This window comes from Cucurbita maxima, unplaced genomic scaffold (genome assembly GCF_002738345.1).
Source record: "Cucurbita maxima cultivar Rimu unplaced genomic scaffold, Cmax_1.0 Cma_Scf00010, whole genome shotgun sequence".
Classification (NCBI taxonomy): Eukaryota; Viridiplantae; Streptophyta; class Magnoliopsida; order Cucurbitales; family Cucurbitaceae; genus Cucurbita; species Cucurbita maxima.
Genome location: NW_019272026.1, coordinates 1,311,773 through 1,329,116, shown reverse-complemented (window position 1 = coordinate 1,329,116; position 17,344 = coordinate 1,311,773). Strand labels below are relative to the sequence as shown.

The 17,344-nt window shown below is 34.9% G+C and overlaps 3 protein-coding genes across 3 annotated transcripts; 1 reads left to right on the top strand and 2 right to left on the bottom strand.

Moving 5' to 3' along the window:
- The first annotated feature begins 1,489 nt into the window (after positions 1 to 1,489).
- Positions 1,490 to 3,020, top strand: LOC111485523 (protein YLS3-like). The gene is made up of 3 exons (XM_023132452.1): positions 1,490 to 1,926; positions 2,538 to 2,630; positions 2,741 to 3,020. Exons 1-3 carry the CDS (start codon positions 1,605 to 1,607, stop codon positions 2,878 to 2,880), a joined length of 555 nt encoding a protein of 184 aa, XP_022988220.1. The 5' UTR covers positions 1,490 to 1,604; the 3' UTR covers positions 2,881 to 3,020.
- Positions 3,021 to 4,728: 1,708 nt separating this feature from the next.
- LOC111485514 (leucine-rich repeat protein 1) lies at positions 4,729 to 8,985 on the bottom strand. The gene is made up of 6 exons (XM_023132438.1): positions 8,543 to 8,985; positions 7,937 to 8,008; positions 6,677 to 6,820; positions 6,222 to 6,293; positions 6,030 to 6,101; positions 4,729 to 5,027 (listed from the first exon to the last, which is right to left on the bottom strand). The coding sequence occupies exons 1-6, from the start codon at positions 8,767 to 8,769 to the stop codon at positions 4,955 to 4,957; spliced, it is 660 nt and encodes a 219-aa protein (XP_022988206.1). The 5' UTR covers positions 8,770 to 8,985; the 3' UTR covers positions 4,729 to 4,954.
- A 1,513-nt stretch (positions 8,986 to 10,498) lies between these two features.
- On the bottom strand, positions 10,499 to 11,095 carry LOC111485528 (lamin-like protein). The gene is made up of 2 exons (XM_023132460.1): positions 10,897 to 11,095; positions 10,499 to 10,832 (listed from the first exon to the last, which is right to left on the bottom strand). The coding sequence occupies exons 1-2, from the start codon at positions 11,093 to 11,095 to the stop codon at positions 10,510 to 10,512; spliced, it is 522 nt and encodes a 173-aa protein (XP_022988228.1). The 3' UTR covers positions 10,499 to 10,509.
- Between the last annotated feature and the right edge of the window lie 6,249 nt (positions 11,096 to 17,344).

Here is a 17,344-nt window from a genome sequence, read left to right as displayed (position 1 = left end):
AAAAAAAAAAAAAAAAAAAAAAAAAAAAAAAAAAAAAAAAAAAAAAAAAAAAAAAAACATCACATGAGGATATTCTACCTACTTGCAAATACAAATGGTTAAGGTCCCACATGACAAATAATTAATTTTATCTATAAGAGATCACGGATTAGCCAAGATCCAAGAAGGCCTAATTAAGATCACGGGTTGCCTATAAATACCAATACATTCCAACTTTATAAATATGTTCAAACTAATGCTTCAATTCATAGTCAAACAAATCAAATAAGACAAAACAAACATTAAAAAAAAAAATGCTATAACACTCACTTCTAAAAATTACAGGTAGTAATTTTTTAATCACTACCACGATGAAAATGAATGATCAAACATCTAATTTCAAAGAAGAGAGTGCACAACAATTATCACGAAAATCAGCTCAATTTAACTTTTTAAAGTAATGCGTTCTTATGATATCATTTTATTCGGTTTATTGATTCATTGTACAAGGGTAGATTTCTAAATTCCCACTACAAAGCTCCACACCAACAATCCAAAACATACCCCTAACGTAATAAAGGCCTCACGACCTTTTTTCATTATATTTAGAGATATCTATTTAATCCGTAGAAATCCGTCCCAAACGGAATGAAAAGTCTCTACTTAAATGAGAAATGAGGAGAGTCGGTAAAAAAATTTCCTCTAGCTAAACAGTATAGTAGACGGGGATTATATTCCTTGCTTCCTACCCTGCCCAAATCTCCGTCTCATCCCGTCTTTTACATATATATATATAAAATAAATAAATAAATTGTAACGGCCCAGATCCACCACTAGCAGATATTGTCCTCTTTGAGCTTTCCCTTTCGGGCTTCCTCTCAAGCTCTCAAGGCTTTAAAACGCCTATGCTAGGGGAAGGTTTCCACACTCTTATGAATGGTGGTTTGTTTTCCTCCCAAACCAATTAGGAACATCACAATCCACCCCCTTCGAGGCCCAGCGTCCTTGCTGGCACTCTTTCCTTTAATCGATGTGGGACCGCCACCAAATCCACCCCCCTTCGGGGCCCAGCGTCCTTATTGACACATCGCCTTGTGTCTACTCCCCTTCGGGGAACGGAGAAAAGGTTGGCACATCGTCTGGTGTCTGGCTCTAATACCATTTGTAATGTCTCAGATCCACCGCTAGCAGGTATTGTCCTCTTTAGGCTTTCCTTTTCGGGCTTCCCCTCAAAGGTTTAAAACGATCTGCTAGGGAAAGATTTTCACACTAGTGGTTTGTTCTCATCCCCAACGAATGTGAGACATCACATAAAAAATTGAAAAATGGAATATAGAAAGCTTTTTTCGTCCCTACCTTAAAATAAAATATATATCAAAATTAAAATTTAACCTTTCTTTTAGGGAAAAAAAAGCTAGAGCAGAAGAAGACATACCATCCTTTCACATGACAAAATGGCTCCTTGATAAACGCAGAGAATCATTTGGCCTCTCCTCCCTCTCCCTTTTAACACCTTTGCTTCCTTTCTCTTCCTTCCCCTGCAAGTTCAATCCTAAACTGACACACCAAAACACCCAACAGCTCCATTCCCATCATCTCCCTCTCTCTGTTCTTCACCATCTCCAATGGCGCTCTTTGTCTTCTGCAATTTGCTGCTTCTCCTGCTAGCTCCTTTTGCAGTCTCTAACATAGACCAAGATAGAACTGAGTGCTCAGACCAACTCATCGGCCTTGCCCCTTGCCTGCCTTATGTTAGCGGCGATGCCAAAACGCCTACCATTGATTGCTGCAGTGGGCTCAAGCAGGTGGTGCAGAAGAGTAAGAAGTGCCTCTGTGTTCTTATCAAGGATAAGGATGACCCTAATCTTGGCCTTAAAATCAATGGCTCCCTCGCTTTGGGTCTTCCCAATGCCTGCCATGCTCCCTCTAATATCACTGAGTGCATCTGTAAGTTAACTAATCTCATGGTTTTCTACTGGTTTCCTGTGTTTTTCATCGCTGTATTTCTCACTTGGGCATTGTATCAAACATCTCGAGTGTGAGATCTCAGGTAAGTTGGGGAGGAGAACGAAACATTCTTCATAAAGGTGTAGAAACTTCTCTCTAGCATACCGTTTTAAAAACCTTAAACGGAAGTTCAAAAGAGAAAAATCAAGAGAACAATATCTGCTTAAGGTGTGCTTGAATTTTAAAAACCTTGAGAAGAAATCTGAAAGGGGAAAATTAGAGAATAATATCGGTTAGTGGTGGAATTAGGACTTTAAAAACCTTGGGAGTAAGCTCGAGAACAGAGAATATATTGAATTGAGTTTTAACAATCTTGAAGGAAACTGAAAAAGGACAGATCAGAGAACAATATTGGCTAGGATTCATTGTTTTTTTGTTCTCAAATTTCATGGTTTTCCACTGAATTTCTCAGTTGGGCATTTTGTCAAACACCTTGAGTGCATCAGTATTACAAAAAATTCCACGACTCTGCACTCTAATTCTCAGCTGGGCATTTTGTCAAACACCTTCCGGGTATTGTATTTAACCTTGCTTTGTATATGAGTTTTCAGCACTTCTGCATTTAGCACCAAACTCTACAGAAGCTAAGATATTCAAAGAGTCAAATTCCACAAGTGAACCAAGCAGTGCTCCAGATTCTAAAGGTAAAAACCAAACCCAAAATTTCCATCTAACTTAACAGAAAATCATTACCTTGGAGTAGATTGAATCGGTTTTGAACTGTTTCTCTCTGTTCGGTGATTTTGATTTACAGTTCATGGGAGTTCGTCCACTGCCAACGAGAAAAGCGACGGTGGAACGAGGAAGAAACCGATTGGAGGTGTAGGGATGATTATGGAGATTCTGCTAGGGTTCTTCATTCTATCGCATCTCAATAGTCTAAAGTTCATATAGAAGCAGAGCACAATTCCCTCAAATCCCTAATTTGTTGTTTCTCTTTGTAGTTCATGAGTTCTTGATCATCCGACAATTCATTATATGCCATTTTCTTGCACTATTTAGAAACATAATTTGGGGCGATTTCAAGTTTTTTCTTCAAATTTCTATGGAAACTTGGTTCTGAACAAATGATAAGATTTCAAGGATTTGTTTGCTTACCAGTTTGGCAGCATGGTCAGTCGTGCAACTCCATATGCCCCTCCAAGATCATTCGATTTTCCATTCAATTCTATCGAGAAATGAGTCGTCAACAACTAAGCTGCCTCTGTTTATCGGTTAGCAAAATTGAAGCGGTGGGATATTTGCAGAGTATTTTCTGTTAAATTATAAAAAAGACTTCTCAATTAATTAGGTCTAAAAATTAATCCATCTAAACCAGATTAATCGAGCTGTCTCGTTTGAACTGAATTAGATTGAACCAAATCGGAGAATTGATCAACCAAATCTCTCACCCTACAAAACTCCGACAAATTCAAAGTTAACAAAATGTGGAGATGCATCTAAACTGAAAATCGAAGTATTTCTTACGGAGGTCAGAACTTAAGTCTAGCGTCTTAGACCACTCGGATCATCCTGAAATCAAAAACAATAGTTATCTAAAATATTTTAAAATATATATATATATATATAAAAGAATTAAATAAATCATTTGAATTAAGCTAAGTTAAATACTAATAATTATAATTAGAAAAATTCATTAGTTAAACCAATTTTTGACTATTTAATTTTTAAATATTTTGAACTTTTAATTTTATTAATTTTATGTTTAATAAATTTATAACAATTTGTTTAAAATTCACAAACATTCGAGACAAAAGATTGAAAAAGCTCTTATTATCACTCACTTAAAAAAAAAAAAATCAATGTCATAAACCAATTAGACAAATTTAAAAATTAAAACTAAGCCCTGCCTAAATATTGTTTTAAATTGCTTATTATACCCATAGTGAACTCAACCATCTTTTTTCCCCCATAAAACCATTATTCATGGCCTATTTGTTCCTTCGTGGTAAGGACCTAAATTCATATTGATAGATATTGAGATATTGTTCTCTTTGAGCAAACGCAAGGAAAGGTTTCCACACCTTTATAAAGAGTGTTTTGTTCTCTTCCCCAACCAATATGGGACATCACAATCCACTCCCTTCGAGCCATTGCCTATTTGTTCCTTCGAGCCGGTGTCCTCGCTAGCACTCTTTCCTTTCTCTAATCGATGTGGGACCCCCTGCTAAATCCACTCCCCTTTAGGGCCAGCTTCCTTACGCATAGTCTGATGTCTGACTCTAATACCATTTGTAACGACCCAGATCCACCACTAGTAGATATTGTTCTCTTTGGGCTTTCTTTTCGAGTTTTCCCTCGAAGCTTTAAAACGCATCTGCTAGGAGAAGGTTTCCACACCTTTATAAAAGGTGTTTTGTTCTCCTCCCCAACTAATGTAGGACATCAAATTCATAGACCGTAAAAATTATATAAGATTCATATTCAAACGGCCATTTTACTAAACAAAAAGTCAAATTGAGGCATCTTTAGATAATCATATTTGTTCTACAAGAGATTTTATAGAGATGTCAAATCAATTATAGCATAATTAAACTCTCATACCCCTAAACTCAACTAGTTACATTCTTCTAGCATTCTCCCAATATTGCTCCAAATTAAGAGGAAATAATTATCCATTTGTTGATAACGAAATCAAATGTTAATTGATCTATACCCCACACCTTATATAAGATAAATTTGAAAGTTGACAAAATCAAAATAAGATAAATTCCAATTCTCTTCACTGAACAGACAACAAGATGAACAAACAGTTGATAGAATTACATTAGCACAAATTCATATGGTCACACAAGAAAAATAATGTTACAGATACCAACCAAAAGCATTTGGAATTACAATTTACAAACACTAGTCTGTCATGTCATTTTAGATTATAGTGTTTTCCAATTCACTATGGATTTTAGTATTACCTTTTCCCCCGAACCCCTATCTCATTCTGAAGCTGTAATTTTGTAGCCATCACCTTCTATGTGCAATTTGTGTCGTAGCTAGCAAGTCCCAACAATTCTGGTCCTTCCATTCTAGGGTTATTCTCAAAGCTGGCAACAAAGGGAACACTTGTTGATTAGTATATGGAGAAGAGTAATCATGAGAATATTTGCTCAAAGATGGAGAGAACCAAGACTATAAAGCATATCATGTACATGGCCTGAAGCAGTGGGAAGAAACTAGTTATGCAGAAGTCTCGACATCGCCTTGCCGAAATTATTTATTACATGGCCTTGCCGAAATCATAAGAATCAAAAGTCTCGACATCGCAGCCTCAAGGAAAAGAGTAAACAATAATAGAGACAAAGCTGCAGCAAGCAGATAAATGTGCACATGGAATATCTAAGATTTGAGAGTTAATTCCTCAGCCTCCTATCACAAGTCTCCAAATCCGACATTACTTTCAATCATATAAGTGGGTAGGCCCAATACTCAGTAGAGAGATTTACGCCAGCCAACCAATTAGAAGCTCGAAAGTAGAGATATGAACGGTGAGAAGAGTGGTTTGTGTGAGAGAAGGGTAGATGAGTAATAACAGCATTTTCCTAGTTATCTGTTGTGTGGTTAGGCAAAAGTGTAGCAGCACGGAGAAATGGCGATTCGTTAAAAATGAAGTCTCAGAAAGATGGTGGGAAAGCTTTTTCCTACTTTTGGGTTCAGGCATCTCAGATTGTCTTGTAAGAGAGAAAGACCTCTTGAATCACCCTCTGCTAGGGAACAATTTCCTTAATTAAAAGAGCCTGTAAAGGCATTTCCATTTTCTTGCCTTAATTGGCTAAGGAAGGATCTACCAATAAGTTACTGAACACCGTATGAGAAGTTACTCGCAACATCAGTTTCAGACACTAATCTTGATTAAAGCGCAGCAATATTAGGGGGATTGAGTCCACATATTATGATAAAAACAAAGTATCATTCGTTCTCTTATCTTTTTTCACTTTGAGTTGATGCTGGCAAAAGAGTGTTACTCTGCCATTCACACTTTAATGCATTCCAAAATATAGAATAGTAAGAGAATAAAAATAGGGAAGGAAATAAATTCAGAAGCCTACTTGTTTAAAGGTATGTGCTCAAATGGTCCACTGGTTGGTATTGTTCCACACAAGTCATTATTTGAGACATCCCTGAAACAAAGGAGACACAATGCATCATAAACCGATCACATGACATTGCACAAAATTTAAACAAGGGATGTATATCACCTAAATGACTACTACACAACAGTGAAATTATCAGAGACTTACACAACTTTAAGGCTTGTAATTGCAGTCAGTTCTCTTGGGATTGGTCCATTTAATCGGTTATCATTAAGCCGTCTGCAAAACAAAAAAGAAAAAGTTCAGACAAAAAATGTGAAAAGGAAGGATAGCTAGAGAAAGCATTCTTTCAGATTTTAGTTCCAATTCAGTAACAGAAAAATCACAGCCATTGGTTTCATAATCCTATCATCAACTATCAAGCAGAAGCAGAAAGAAACTGTTCTTCAAAACATGGATAGAGAAAAATTGTTCTTCAAAACATTGTAGAGTTAATTCTAAGAATGAAATATTCACAAGCAATAACTTCTTGCGAGATGATGATCATACTAAAAAATTATAAAGACTGTCGGTCCATACAAGTTGGAATTAGAAAGAACATAAAACTTCAAAATAAAAAATAACCAAGCTGAACAAGGATGAATAATGTAAACGAAACTCACAAGAACACAAGAGATTTCAATTTCCCCAGAGATAAAGGGATTCGTCCAGTGATGTTGTTGTTATACAGGTCCAAACTGATGAGGCTCTTCAAGTTTCCAAGCTCATCTGGAATAGTTCCATGGATGTTGTTTTTGTAAAGTTCCCTACATATTTAGTAGCAACAGAGTAAAAAATCAACAATCAGTACAAAACCAGATTAAATATTTAGTATATCACACGAGATTTTCATACCAACCATTTTTTACATTAGAACTAATCGAGAAAGTAAGGAGCAGCAAAATTCAAATTAAAAGGACAATTTGTGATAGGCTTTCCCTTAGGTAGAATCACATGACGAGATACAAGAAACAGGTAGAAAGGCCATTAGGGGGGAGCACAAATTTGGAAAATGGTTAAAAGAGAAGTAAGCATAAGACACTTCAACTGAACTTCGTATTGTGTCGGGTAGAGTGGAGAGTTGTAAATAGGCGTGTAGGTAAGTATAAGAGTTAATAGAATTTGGAAGTAGTTTGGAATAGAAAAGATATCCAAGTCCCCTCAGCAGTATTATTATAACAGCCTAAGCCCAAGTCCACCGCTAGCAGATATTGTCCTCTTTAGGCTTTCCCTTTCAAGCTTCCCCTCAAGCTTTTTAAAACGCGTCTACTGAGAGGTTTCCACACCGTTATAAGCAATGTTTCATTCCCCTCCCCAACCGATGTGAGATCTCATAATCCAACCCCCTTGGGATCCCAACGTCTTCGTTGACACACTACCCAGCGTCTGGTTCTAATACCATTTGTAACAGCCCAAGCCCACCGCTAGCAGATATTGTCCTTTTTGGGCTTTCCCTCGAGGTTTTTTAAAACACGTCTACTAGGGAGAGGTTTCCACACTCTTTTAGGGAATGTTTTGTTCCCCTCCCCAACCGATGTGGGATCTCACAATTATACCGTGAGTTTTTTCTACTAGTTGACAAAACCAACCTATTACTTCATATTTAAGAACCACCGCCACTTGGACACTCCAATACTCGTTGGACACACACACATCAAACACTTTGTTGTCAAAAGTCAAAGTAGTACATATCCTACTAGTTTTTCAGGAATTTAGAAATGTTTACCATCAAGTAGAAACATGATCCTAGAAAATAATTTATTTCTAGAAATAATTTAAATAACCCCATCACAATTATTGGCAAATCAGATCGTTCAAAGAACGTGGGCAAATCTACACTTAGTGAAACAACGAAGAATTAAATATTGTGACAAACAACATACAAATATTGCAGGTGCTCAAGCCTTCCAAGTTCAGGAACAAGATGTCCAGACAAATTGGAATTGCCCAAGTCCCTGAAAAACAAAACCAAATGTCTGATCAGCTGGTAGCGATAACATCAAGCCAACAGTATGCAAGCTTTTACACAGGTAAACAGAGCTATCATAATTAAGACTCCAACACCACAATGGATGGCGCACCAATCCTTCACACCCAAGCATCCGTCGTCAAACAACACGCAGATGGGTGGATTTTCACTTCCTTCTTAAGATTATCGTTCATCTTTAAGCATTAAAATTGGTTTAACTTCACAGTGAAACCAGTCGAAATCCTCATATGACGATAATAAAACACAACGATCAACCAAATTCGCGAAACAATCAACTGGATCCTTGCCCAAAACAGAAGATAATGCAATAACGAAACAAACCTCACAATAGCATAACACAAAGAGAAAGTACCAATATACGAAGAGAATAACGAAAAATTCCGGTAATCTAAATGAAGAAGATAAACAAAACACAAACAGTCTCTTTTTTTTTTTTTTTTTAAAGCAATCAAATAGTAAAAAAAGAAAAAAAAGAAAAACAAAGAAACAGAGACCGTACAGTCGGGTAACGCGGTTGTCCTGGTTACAAGTAATGTGGAACCAAGTACAGGGATTGACGAGAGTAGGATCCCAACTCTGAAGCACGTTATCAGGATCGGACAAGCTCCGGCGGAGAGTGTAGAGAGCGTCGCCTTCGGAGTTAGCAAGAGCAACGTGAAGAACAGAAGTTAGGGTTACTGTAAAGAGAAGGAAGAAAGTCGAAACCCAGAACCGAGTCGCCGCCATGGCTAACCCTGAGACTGGTTCAGGCGGCGAAAAACCCTGCAATTCTACGAATTGATTGAAGATTCTGAATGGAAAACAGTGTAATTTTAGAGAATTTCGGATCGAAAAACGGGAGAGAAAGAGAGAAGGAAGAGAAAGAGACGGCGTAACGGAAATGAGGGAAGGTGGGGATTTCAGGCGTTCGGAGCGACTTTCTTGAGATTCTCTTTTTCTTTTTCTTTTTCTTTTTCTTTTTTTTCCCTATTTACAATTTATTTAATTTATGAAATTATTAAATTAGAAACCAAAAAGACAATTTTAACCCCTAAAATTATTAAATTCTATCGGATTTGTTACTAGTAACGTTCGAGATTATGTTGGATTAGGTGTGAAGAATCTCGAGGGTGATTGCAATAAGTAGAAATCTCATTCACTGGCCGAAATCACGTAAAGACTGTTCTGAAGCTTTGTGTGAGCACCCGCTTCAAACCAATATAAAATTTCGTATAACTAAATCATTCTAGATCGAATGGTCACCATCAATAAATTCCGTTTTTGAAAGTAAAACCCACACCGAAACTAAAAATGCAAGCATAATGAAGATCCAAGTAGCAGTGTCGTTGAAGGTGACAGCAACTATGGCGGTTTTACCGACTACTGTAGTGAGAAGTTCGAGCTCAGTAAAAAAACACGTGAGAGTATAAAAAATACGATGAAATGAAAATTACCATTATCGTGAATTAATTTTTTAGGTAACAAATTTACAAAAATGGTTAATACTTTTATCACCCATTATGAATTCTCTCACAATTATTTTATTTTCTTTTATTTTAAAGAATAAAAATAAAAAGTGGAGAATTTAAATATAAAGTCAATAATGATGGCTTTTGGAATTTGGAAGGTTAAAAGACTAAAAAGCCCTTCTGTCATTTGGTAATTATTTAAATTATCCTCTCTCGTTTGGGTCAAAAAGTAAATGAGATAATGGTCCATTCAAAGCACAATAATTTATTATTTTCATTTTTTATATTTGTTTTGGGAATATATACTTAGATCCTCTTATTTTATTAAAAACATTTCTATTTTAATTATAAATTTATTTTTAAAAAATTAATATAGTTGTGGTTAAGAAACTTGTAAAATATAATATTGAATTATCATTTATAATTTCATGATAACAAAAAAAAAATGAAATTAACATAACAATTTAGAACTTAAAATGAGATTATTATTAATGTGTCTTTATTTATTTATTTATTTATTATTTAAGACTAAGTTAAAAAATTTAGTCTTAAAAATAATATAATAAAAAAATGAAATTATTATTAATGGTCTTTACTTACTTACTTATTTATTTATTTATTTATTTATTTATATAATAGGATAACATAATAAAAAAATGAAATTAACCTAACAATTTAGAAAATTATTTATTTATATATATATTATTTAATACCACGTAAAAATGCTTAATTAATTATTTATTCAATCCATAAAAAACTTATTTAGAATAAAATTAAATATCGTAAAAGTATTTTTTATTTCACAATATCGAATAATAACCAAAATACAAATTTCTAACGAGTTAAAAATTTAATCTTTCAATCGACTAACTCTAACCCTATCCTTAGCCCTAATCCTAATCATCGACGTCTGTAATTAACTGAAATCCTACTTTAAATTTATTTTATTATACCTCGTTAACAAAACTAAGACCAGATTCAAACCCGAGGCTATGGTCGAGCCCTAAACGAACTAACTCTAATTTAGAAGGAATTTAGTGAAGGCAATGGTGATGAATAGGGAGAGGGATGAGAGAGGCTTTAATGGTTGAATAGATGAAGAATGGTTTGCAATTTTGGGTGATGAAATGGGAGGAGAGTCTTCAACAAAGATAGCAACCTTCATTCCTTGAAAGCAAAACCCTCTTCCACTTAGGAAGTAGTATGGCTTTGCTTGTGTTAGGTTGAACACGTCTCGTCCGCCTCTTGTCACGTTGAAAACGAAATCATTCTCGTTGCAACTGTCGTAGCTTGTTTTGTTCACTTGTAGCACGTTGTAGATACGTTTATCGAACCCAAAATCTAAAAATTGTTAAAGAAAATATTAGAAACGGAGAAAAACAACTTTCTTAAATGAAGAACTTACAGAGCCAATCACCAACGTAAAAGTGCTCGTGAATTGACCAATCAGTGAAGTTAATATTAGTTGTCCAAGTGTATTTTCCTCCTCCAACTCTATGCAACACTGGTTGTCTACCATCAACTCCACCGAGCAACCACCCCGCCATCGTGACTACTACCACTACTGTTGTCACGGTCGCTACCTCTGCTGTCATCCCGAACATTTCTTCTGATGCTTGAATTGAAAATCGAAGGAGGAGGGTGAGGGAAGCCCTAAAAATGAAGAGAAAAAGGCTAAATTTGTGTTTGAGAAACAAAAATCTCATGCATTTTCATGCAATGGAGGTTGAGAGACCATATATGCATGAACTACACAAATTCTACACTTGGTTTTCTTCCCCCTCTTCCATTTTTCGGAGCGCTATGTCGGGGCAGGCGACGGGACAAGAATCGGCTCCGCTTCAAATGGGTTTTGTTAATAAAAATGTCGGTTTCAATCAAACGATATAAATCGACTAGTTGATAGAAGGTAAAAGATTTTCAATATTTCGAAGAACGACACAGCTCGGGATTTTTCAATCGATGCCAATTAGTTTATATATATCGTGGTATAAAATATTGATTAAATTTTCTACCGACATTATTCGAGAGTACTCAATCGATACCATGAAATTTTATTATAAATTCAAATAAGCTGTGAAAGTAATATCTTTCGAAATTAAAAAAAAGACAATTGTTTGTAAACCCTAAACCCTTATTTATCGAATAAATTAAAAAAAAAATCAACCTATAAATATTTTATAATTATAAATCCTTACATTTTCAAAATAGATTTTTGAATTAATTATTAAATATTTTTAGATTAAATTTCAAATTTCTATATATATTTTTAAAATTCACAATAAATTTTAAATTTATATTTAATAAATTAATTAAATTTTAAAATTATGAATATAAAATTAAATTAAAAGTACTAAATTTGTAATTTATATATTTATTTTTATTAGGGACATGATTGTAAATAATTACAAATCTTGTGGCATTAACATCAACGGTTTCGGCCCAATTGTAAAAAGGCCCACTAATATTCCTGGGCTGAACATCACTGGGAAGCCCACCAATATTTTCATCGATTTAAAATACGGTAAATATTTATTTTAGTACGGAGTATTTTTTTTTTTCGATTTACGATTTTAATTGTCTTATTTATTTTAGAAAAATTACTTATATAAATTATTGTAGTTAAAAATGTCTAATTTTGAATGGTTATTTCCGCGCACGTGTTGGTTGGTCGATCAGTATCGATTTTGAATAAAAATTAACCTATGAATTTTGATCGTTGGTGGTTCACGATGTGTCGATTTTGGTGGTTTTAGAATGAGAATTGAGTGAGATGAGCTACTATTCTAGAAAAACGACCATACCAAGCCCGACGTAGCATGATTTACCTCGTAGATTTTTCCTTTTTCCCTTTTTTTCGAACCCTCGTTATTGCTCGACAAAAACATCTTCAGTTAGGTTGCCATGTTAGAAGTCATATTTGACATCTAACAGGTAAACGGACCATCGATGATGAGCATCTACAACAATGACCAATCTGATAGTCTCCAAGAGAGCTACACGAGCCACACGTCCACCTAAAATATAGCATAACGTTTTGTTTCCAATTTAGTTAGAGAGTTATTGACTCTGCACATGAGCCACACGTCCAGAAACTTTGAAATATCCAACATAAGTCTTCTCCACTCCAAGCTTCCTATTGTGGCTTATTCTGCACGGTTAACATTGGACTTCTATTGAGAATATGGACCGCTTCATTAGCAGCTTCTACCATGATCAACATTTCTTCTAGAGATCTTTGCGTGGTTGCTTCCTTCCTTCGTCAAAAAATTTCCGATACCATCTTCTATAGGTGCCATGACCTATTTCTTGATTAATGTTTTTTCATAAGTCATATTCAATCCCGGCTCCTCTTCCGTGCAAAATAATCGTTCACCATCTCTCCTGCCTTCACGTGGAGCGTCTCAAATTCTTTCCCCAATGCCGGTAAATGATGTTAAACCTAAGTAGAATTTTGGTATTTCTTTATAGAGTCCCGGATGTGTCTTTCTTGACAATCATTTCAATAATGGAACTATTCAATTCTCGAAAAAGATAATGTTTTTACTTTCATGTCCTTGAGCTTCTGCTCATCAAGTTGACTGTCTCGATCAGTGGCTTTTTAGAAGGTGCAACTGGGATTATTATTTCCACCCGACTCCAATATTCTTCTGAATGTAGACAATGCTCGGGCAGTGTCAAGGATTCTTATTTGACTTCTGAAAGTAGAAAATTCTCCATTGTCGTAACATTTTCATCAATATTATTTTATATCAAATTTAAAGATTCCGAGACCCCAGATGTTATAAAATTTAAATATTAAAAATTTAAAATATATATATATATATATAAAGACAAAGACGTTTTTGTCCTCATCACAAAACTTGAAGTTGACTTGAAAATTGAATAAGTTGAAAAAAATGTGAAACAAAGGAATCACATGTAGCACGTGCCATATAAAGCTATTTTATTTTGTTTTATTATGCTAATATTATCCAATTTAATAATTAAAAGAAATGACAAATAACAAAACTTATTATATATATTATAAAAAAGAATCATAAAATAAATAAATCTGATTTAAATATAGTAATTTACAAATACACGATCAAAATAGATTTACGGTAGAAGCTGTAGAGACTAAACAATACTCTAAACAAATTAGCTTTGTAGTCGCTAAGATCTACTACGCCTTCATCATCGTCAGACGACTCAATACTACTTACATAGGATAAAAGGTAGCACAAATGAGTCGAAAATTACCGAGTAAGTAGCTCAACTCATGGGCTCACAAATAGACACTAGCCACACTCATTCACTCAATATATAAGTAACACGTGTCTACAAGCCCCTTCACGTAATAACCTAAAGTCTCGACCCGAAGCTATTAAACCCAATATCATATGACTCCTCTTAGCTAATTTGAATCATTAGATTCTCGTGAATATCTGGAATGATTGGTCCTCAGAAGCAGGCTCCATTGAGCACTCCCTGATCAGTGGAGTCATGAGGTCTAGCTTTTCGTAAGCACGTCTCAATGAAAGTAATTTCAAGGGTTAGGAATTTTTCCCGTGCCATCAGTTGAAGGACATATATAGCTCTTGTTTCAATAGACAATCTACTGCTGGAGAATTAGTTGGTTATTCTCTAATAGAGCTCGTTTGGTCATATAGACATGGGAGAGACCCTCTACCTACTTACTACAGACATTGCATAACATATGCTTCTAGGGCACGATCCTAGTACAATGAATACATTGATACCAATATAGACCTCGTATGCGCATATGGTTCACTATTAAAGGTTAATGACAACCCTTTAATAGTCCTCACCACATATCCAATAATATAACCACAAAGAGAGTGACCTCTTGTGTAATATCACACATCGATTGAAGAAAGGAACGCGTGTCAGCAAGGACGCTGGACCCCAAAGGGGGGTGGATTGTGAGATCCCAAATCAATGGGAGAAAGGAACGAGTGCTAGCGAGAACACTGGACCCTAAAGAGGGTTGGATTGTGAGATCTCATATCGGTTGGGAAGGAGAACAAAACATTCTTTATAAAGCGTGTGGAAACCTCTCTCTAGTAGACGTGTTTTAAAGATCTTGAGGGGAAACCCAAAAGGGAAAGCCCAAAGAGAACAATATCTGCTAGCGGTGGGCTTGAGTTATTACACTGTGGCTCTATAAGCTACATCAAGCATTGTGCTCCCTTGCCATCGAGACAAGTACACTATTAAAGATTGATTGTCTTACTCCTAATAAACGAGATTCATACGTGCAATTTAGTTGATGAAGTATTTTAATAATAAAAACATGTTTTTAAAAAACAAATTAATCGATCGAGAAGGTCTGACTTTAGATTTGATTCGAATAATATAGGGTTCGAGAGCGGATCGAGGGCATTTATTTAATTTATGGTTTAAAAAAAAGTCAAAAAAGGGTAGGAATATAATAAACTTTAAAAGCAAATGACAATATTCAAATTATGTAGCTCCCTAACTAATTTAGGATGGGCATTTAATTTTCATTCAAAAGATAAAAAGAATATTATTTCTAATAGTCAAAGCCTTCTAGATTAGTAAGGTATACGTGACATCACTTTACGTAATAAAAATCAATTTTGTAAATAATTACAGTTTAAGTCCACCGCTAGTCGATATTGTCCGCTTTGACCTGTATGTATCATCGTTAGTCTCACGATTTTAGAATGCGTCTATTAGGGAAAGGTTTCTACACCATTGTAAGAAAAAGCGAAACACCCTTTATAAGGGTGTGGAAACCTTTCCTTCAAGCGGAAAGTCCAAAGAGAACAATATCTACTAGTGTAGAGCCAGACACCGAACAGTGTGACAGCGAGGAGGTTGTTCCCTGAAGGGGGTAGACACAAGGCGATGTGCCTGTAAGGACGTTGGGCCCCGAAGAGAGGTGGATTTGGTGGGGATCACACATCGATTGGAGAAAGGAACGAGTGCCAGCGGGGATGCTGGCCTCAAAGTGAGGTGGATTGTGAGAATCCCACATTGGTTGAGGAGAAGAACGAAACACTAAGGGTGTGAAAATCTTTTTCTAGCAGACATGTTTAAAGCCTTGAGGGGAAGCCTGAAACGGAAAACCCAAAGAGGATAATATTTGCTAGTGGTAGATATGGGTCATTACAAATGGTATTAGAGTCAGACACCGGACAATGTGCCAGCCTTCTGGCTATTCCCCAAAGAAGGTAGACACGAGGTGGTATGTCAGTAAGGACGCTGGGCTCCAAAAGGGGTTGGAGAAAGGAACGCGTGTCAACGAGGATGCTGGACCCAAAGGGGGTGGATTTGGTGGTAGTCCCACATCGATTGGAGAAATGAACGCGTGCCAGCGAGACCTCTGGCCCTAAAGCGGAGTGGATTGTGATGTCTCATATTGATTGAAGAGAAGAACAAAAGACGTTTTATAAGGGTGTAGAAACCTTCCTTAGCAAAAGCGTTTTAAAGCCTTGAAGGAAAATTCGAAAGGAAAAATTAAAAAAGAACAAAATCTTCTAGCAGTGGATCTGAGTTTTTACAGAGAAAATTAAAGAAACATACCAATAAAAATATGTATAATTACGAAAATAAAATGGTTATCAACCGGTTTGTTTATTTATTTATTTATTTTTAATAATACACGTGATCATATTGACATCGAGCTTAAGCTAATACAAATGGATTGACATGGCAAGTTTTAATTTTAATTTAATTTTATTTAGTTTTAAATTAAATTAAATTAATATTATCATACAAGGTAACATGATATACATTATTGGTTTTCGAAAAAGAAACAAGCCCATTATAATTTATAATTAATTAAATTGGGGGAAAAGGCCAATATTCCAATAAAGTAATAAAAATAAAAAAGAATCAATTTTCATGGAAAATATAATTAAAAAAAAAAAACATAAATTAATAATAAAATTCCACGAGAAATAAAATGCACCTCAAATGGTGGGCCCTAGTGTCCTCAGAAGCCGACAAGGAGCGCGGTCCCCACAGTACCCTTTGTATTCTTAAATTCTCTTTTCTTTTATTTATTTATTTATTTATTTTCCTTTATTTTTTTAATTAAATAAAACGCTCTTTAATTTATTCCATTCATAAAATTTACTTTCTAACTTTTTTTTTACCTACCAATTTTCAAATTTTATTTAAATTATATAAAAAATAAAAAGTATCCATTAAATTTTTTTTAATTAATATTTTTAATGGAATAATATATAAAAAGAAAAAAAATCGGAATATTCACTAAATGAAAAGAATTTATAGACATGAAAATTGAAATAAGAAGCAGGAACGGGGTGAGAAAGACTATACAGCTCTTTCCTGTCTCGTGGGCATCTTTAATTTTACAAAAATTTCTTCTAGTCGGGAATAAATTGATCCAAGAATTTAAGAAAATACCGAATATTATAAAGATTTGTTAAACGAGAATAATATAATTTAAAAATAAAATATTTAATTTTCTATTATAAAAATATTTGTACCCTTTCATATAAAAATTTATAATTAAAACAATTTAAAAAAAAATTAGAGAAAAATGGTTGAAAATTGAAAGACTAAAATTGATAAATTTAATATTTAATAAATAATAAAATAGAAATTTGTGTTTATCCAACGCTCTGAATCTTCCTTCTTGCTTCCGCCATGTGCAACTCTCCAAAGCTCTCAGAGCTTTTCGACATGTAAATGGAAAAGAAACGCTTTCTCTCTCTTCTTTCTCTCTCCTCTGGATTTCGGGGGTTTCTTCTTTTCTCCCTTCAAAAGTACAGTCCCCACCATCGCCATTTTCACCAATGACCTCTCACCTTTCACAGTCACCAAGGGACCGACCGACTCTTTTTTTTTTTTTTTTT

Excerpts from the sequence above, each read along its gene's own strand:
- LOC111485523 (XM_023132452.1), top strand. The coding sequence starts at position 1,605 with ATGGCGCTCTTTGTCTTCTGCAATTTGCTGCTTCTCCTGCTAGCTCCT. Across the intron at positions 1,927-2,537 it reads TAATATCACTGAGTGCATCT|CACTTCTGCATTTAGCACCA; the intron begins GTAAGTTAACTA and ends ATGAGTTTTCAG. Across the intron at positions 2,631-2,740 it reads CAGTGCTCCAGATTCTAAAG|TTCATGGGAGTTCGTCCACT; the intron begins GTAAAAACCAAA and ends TTTGATTTACAG.
- LOC111485514 (XM_023132438.1), bottom strand. The coding sequence starts at position 8,769 with ATGGCGGCGACTCGGTTCTGGGTTTCGACTTTCTTCCTTCTCTTTACA. Across the intron at positions 8,009-8,542 it reads GACAACCGCGTTACCCGACT|GGACTTGGGCAATTCCAATT; the intron begins GTACGGTCTCTG and ends TTTGTTTTTCAG. Across the intron at positions 6,102-6,221 it reads ATTACAAGCCTTAAAGTTGT|GGATGTCTCAAATAATGACT; the intron begins GTAAGTCTCTGA and ends CCTTTGTTTCAG.
- LOC111485528 (XM_023132460.1), bottom strand. The coding sequence starts at position 11,095 with ATGTTCGGGATGACAGCAGAGGTAGCGACCGTGACAACAGTAGTGGTA. Across the intron at positions 10,833-10,896 it reads TTACGTTGGTGATTGGCTCT|ATTTTGGGTTCGATAAACGT; the intron begins GTAAGTTCTTCA and ends AACAATTTTTAG.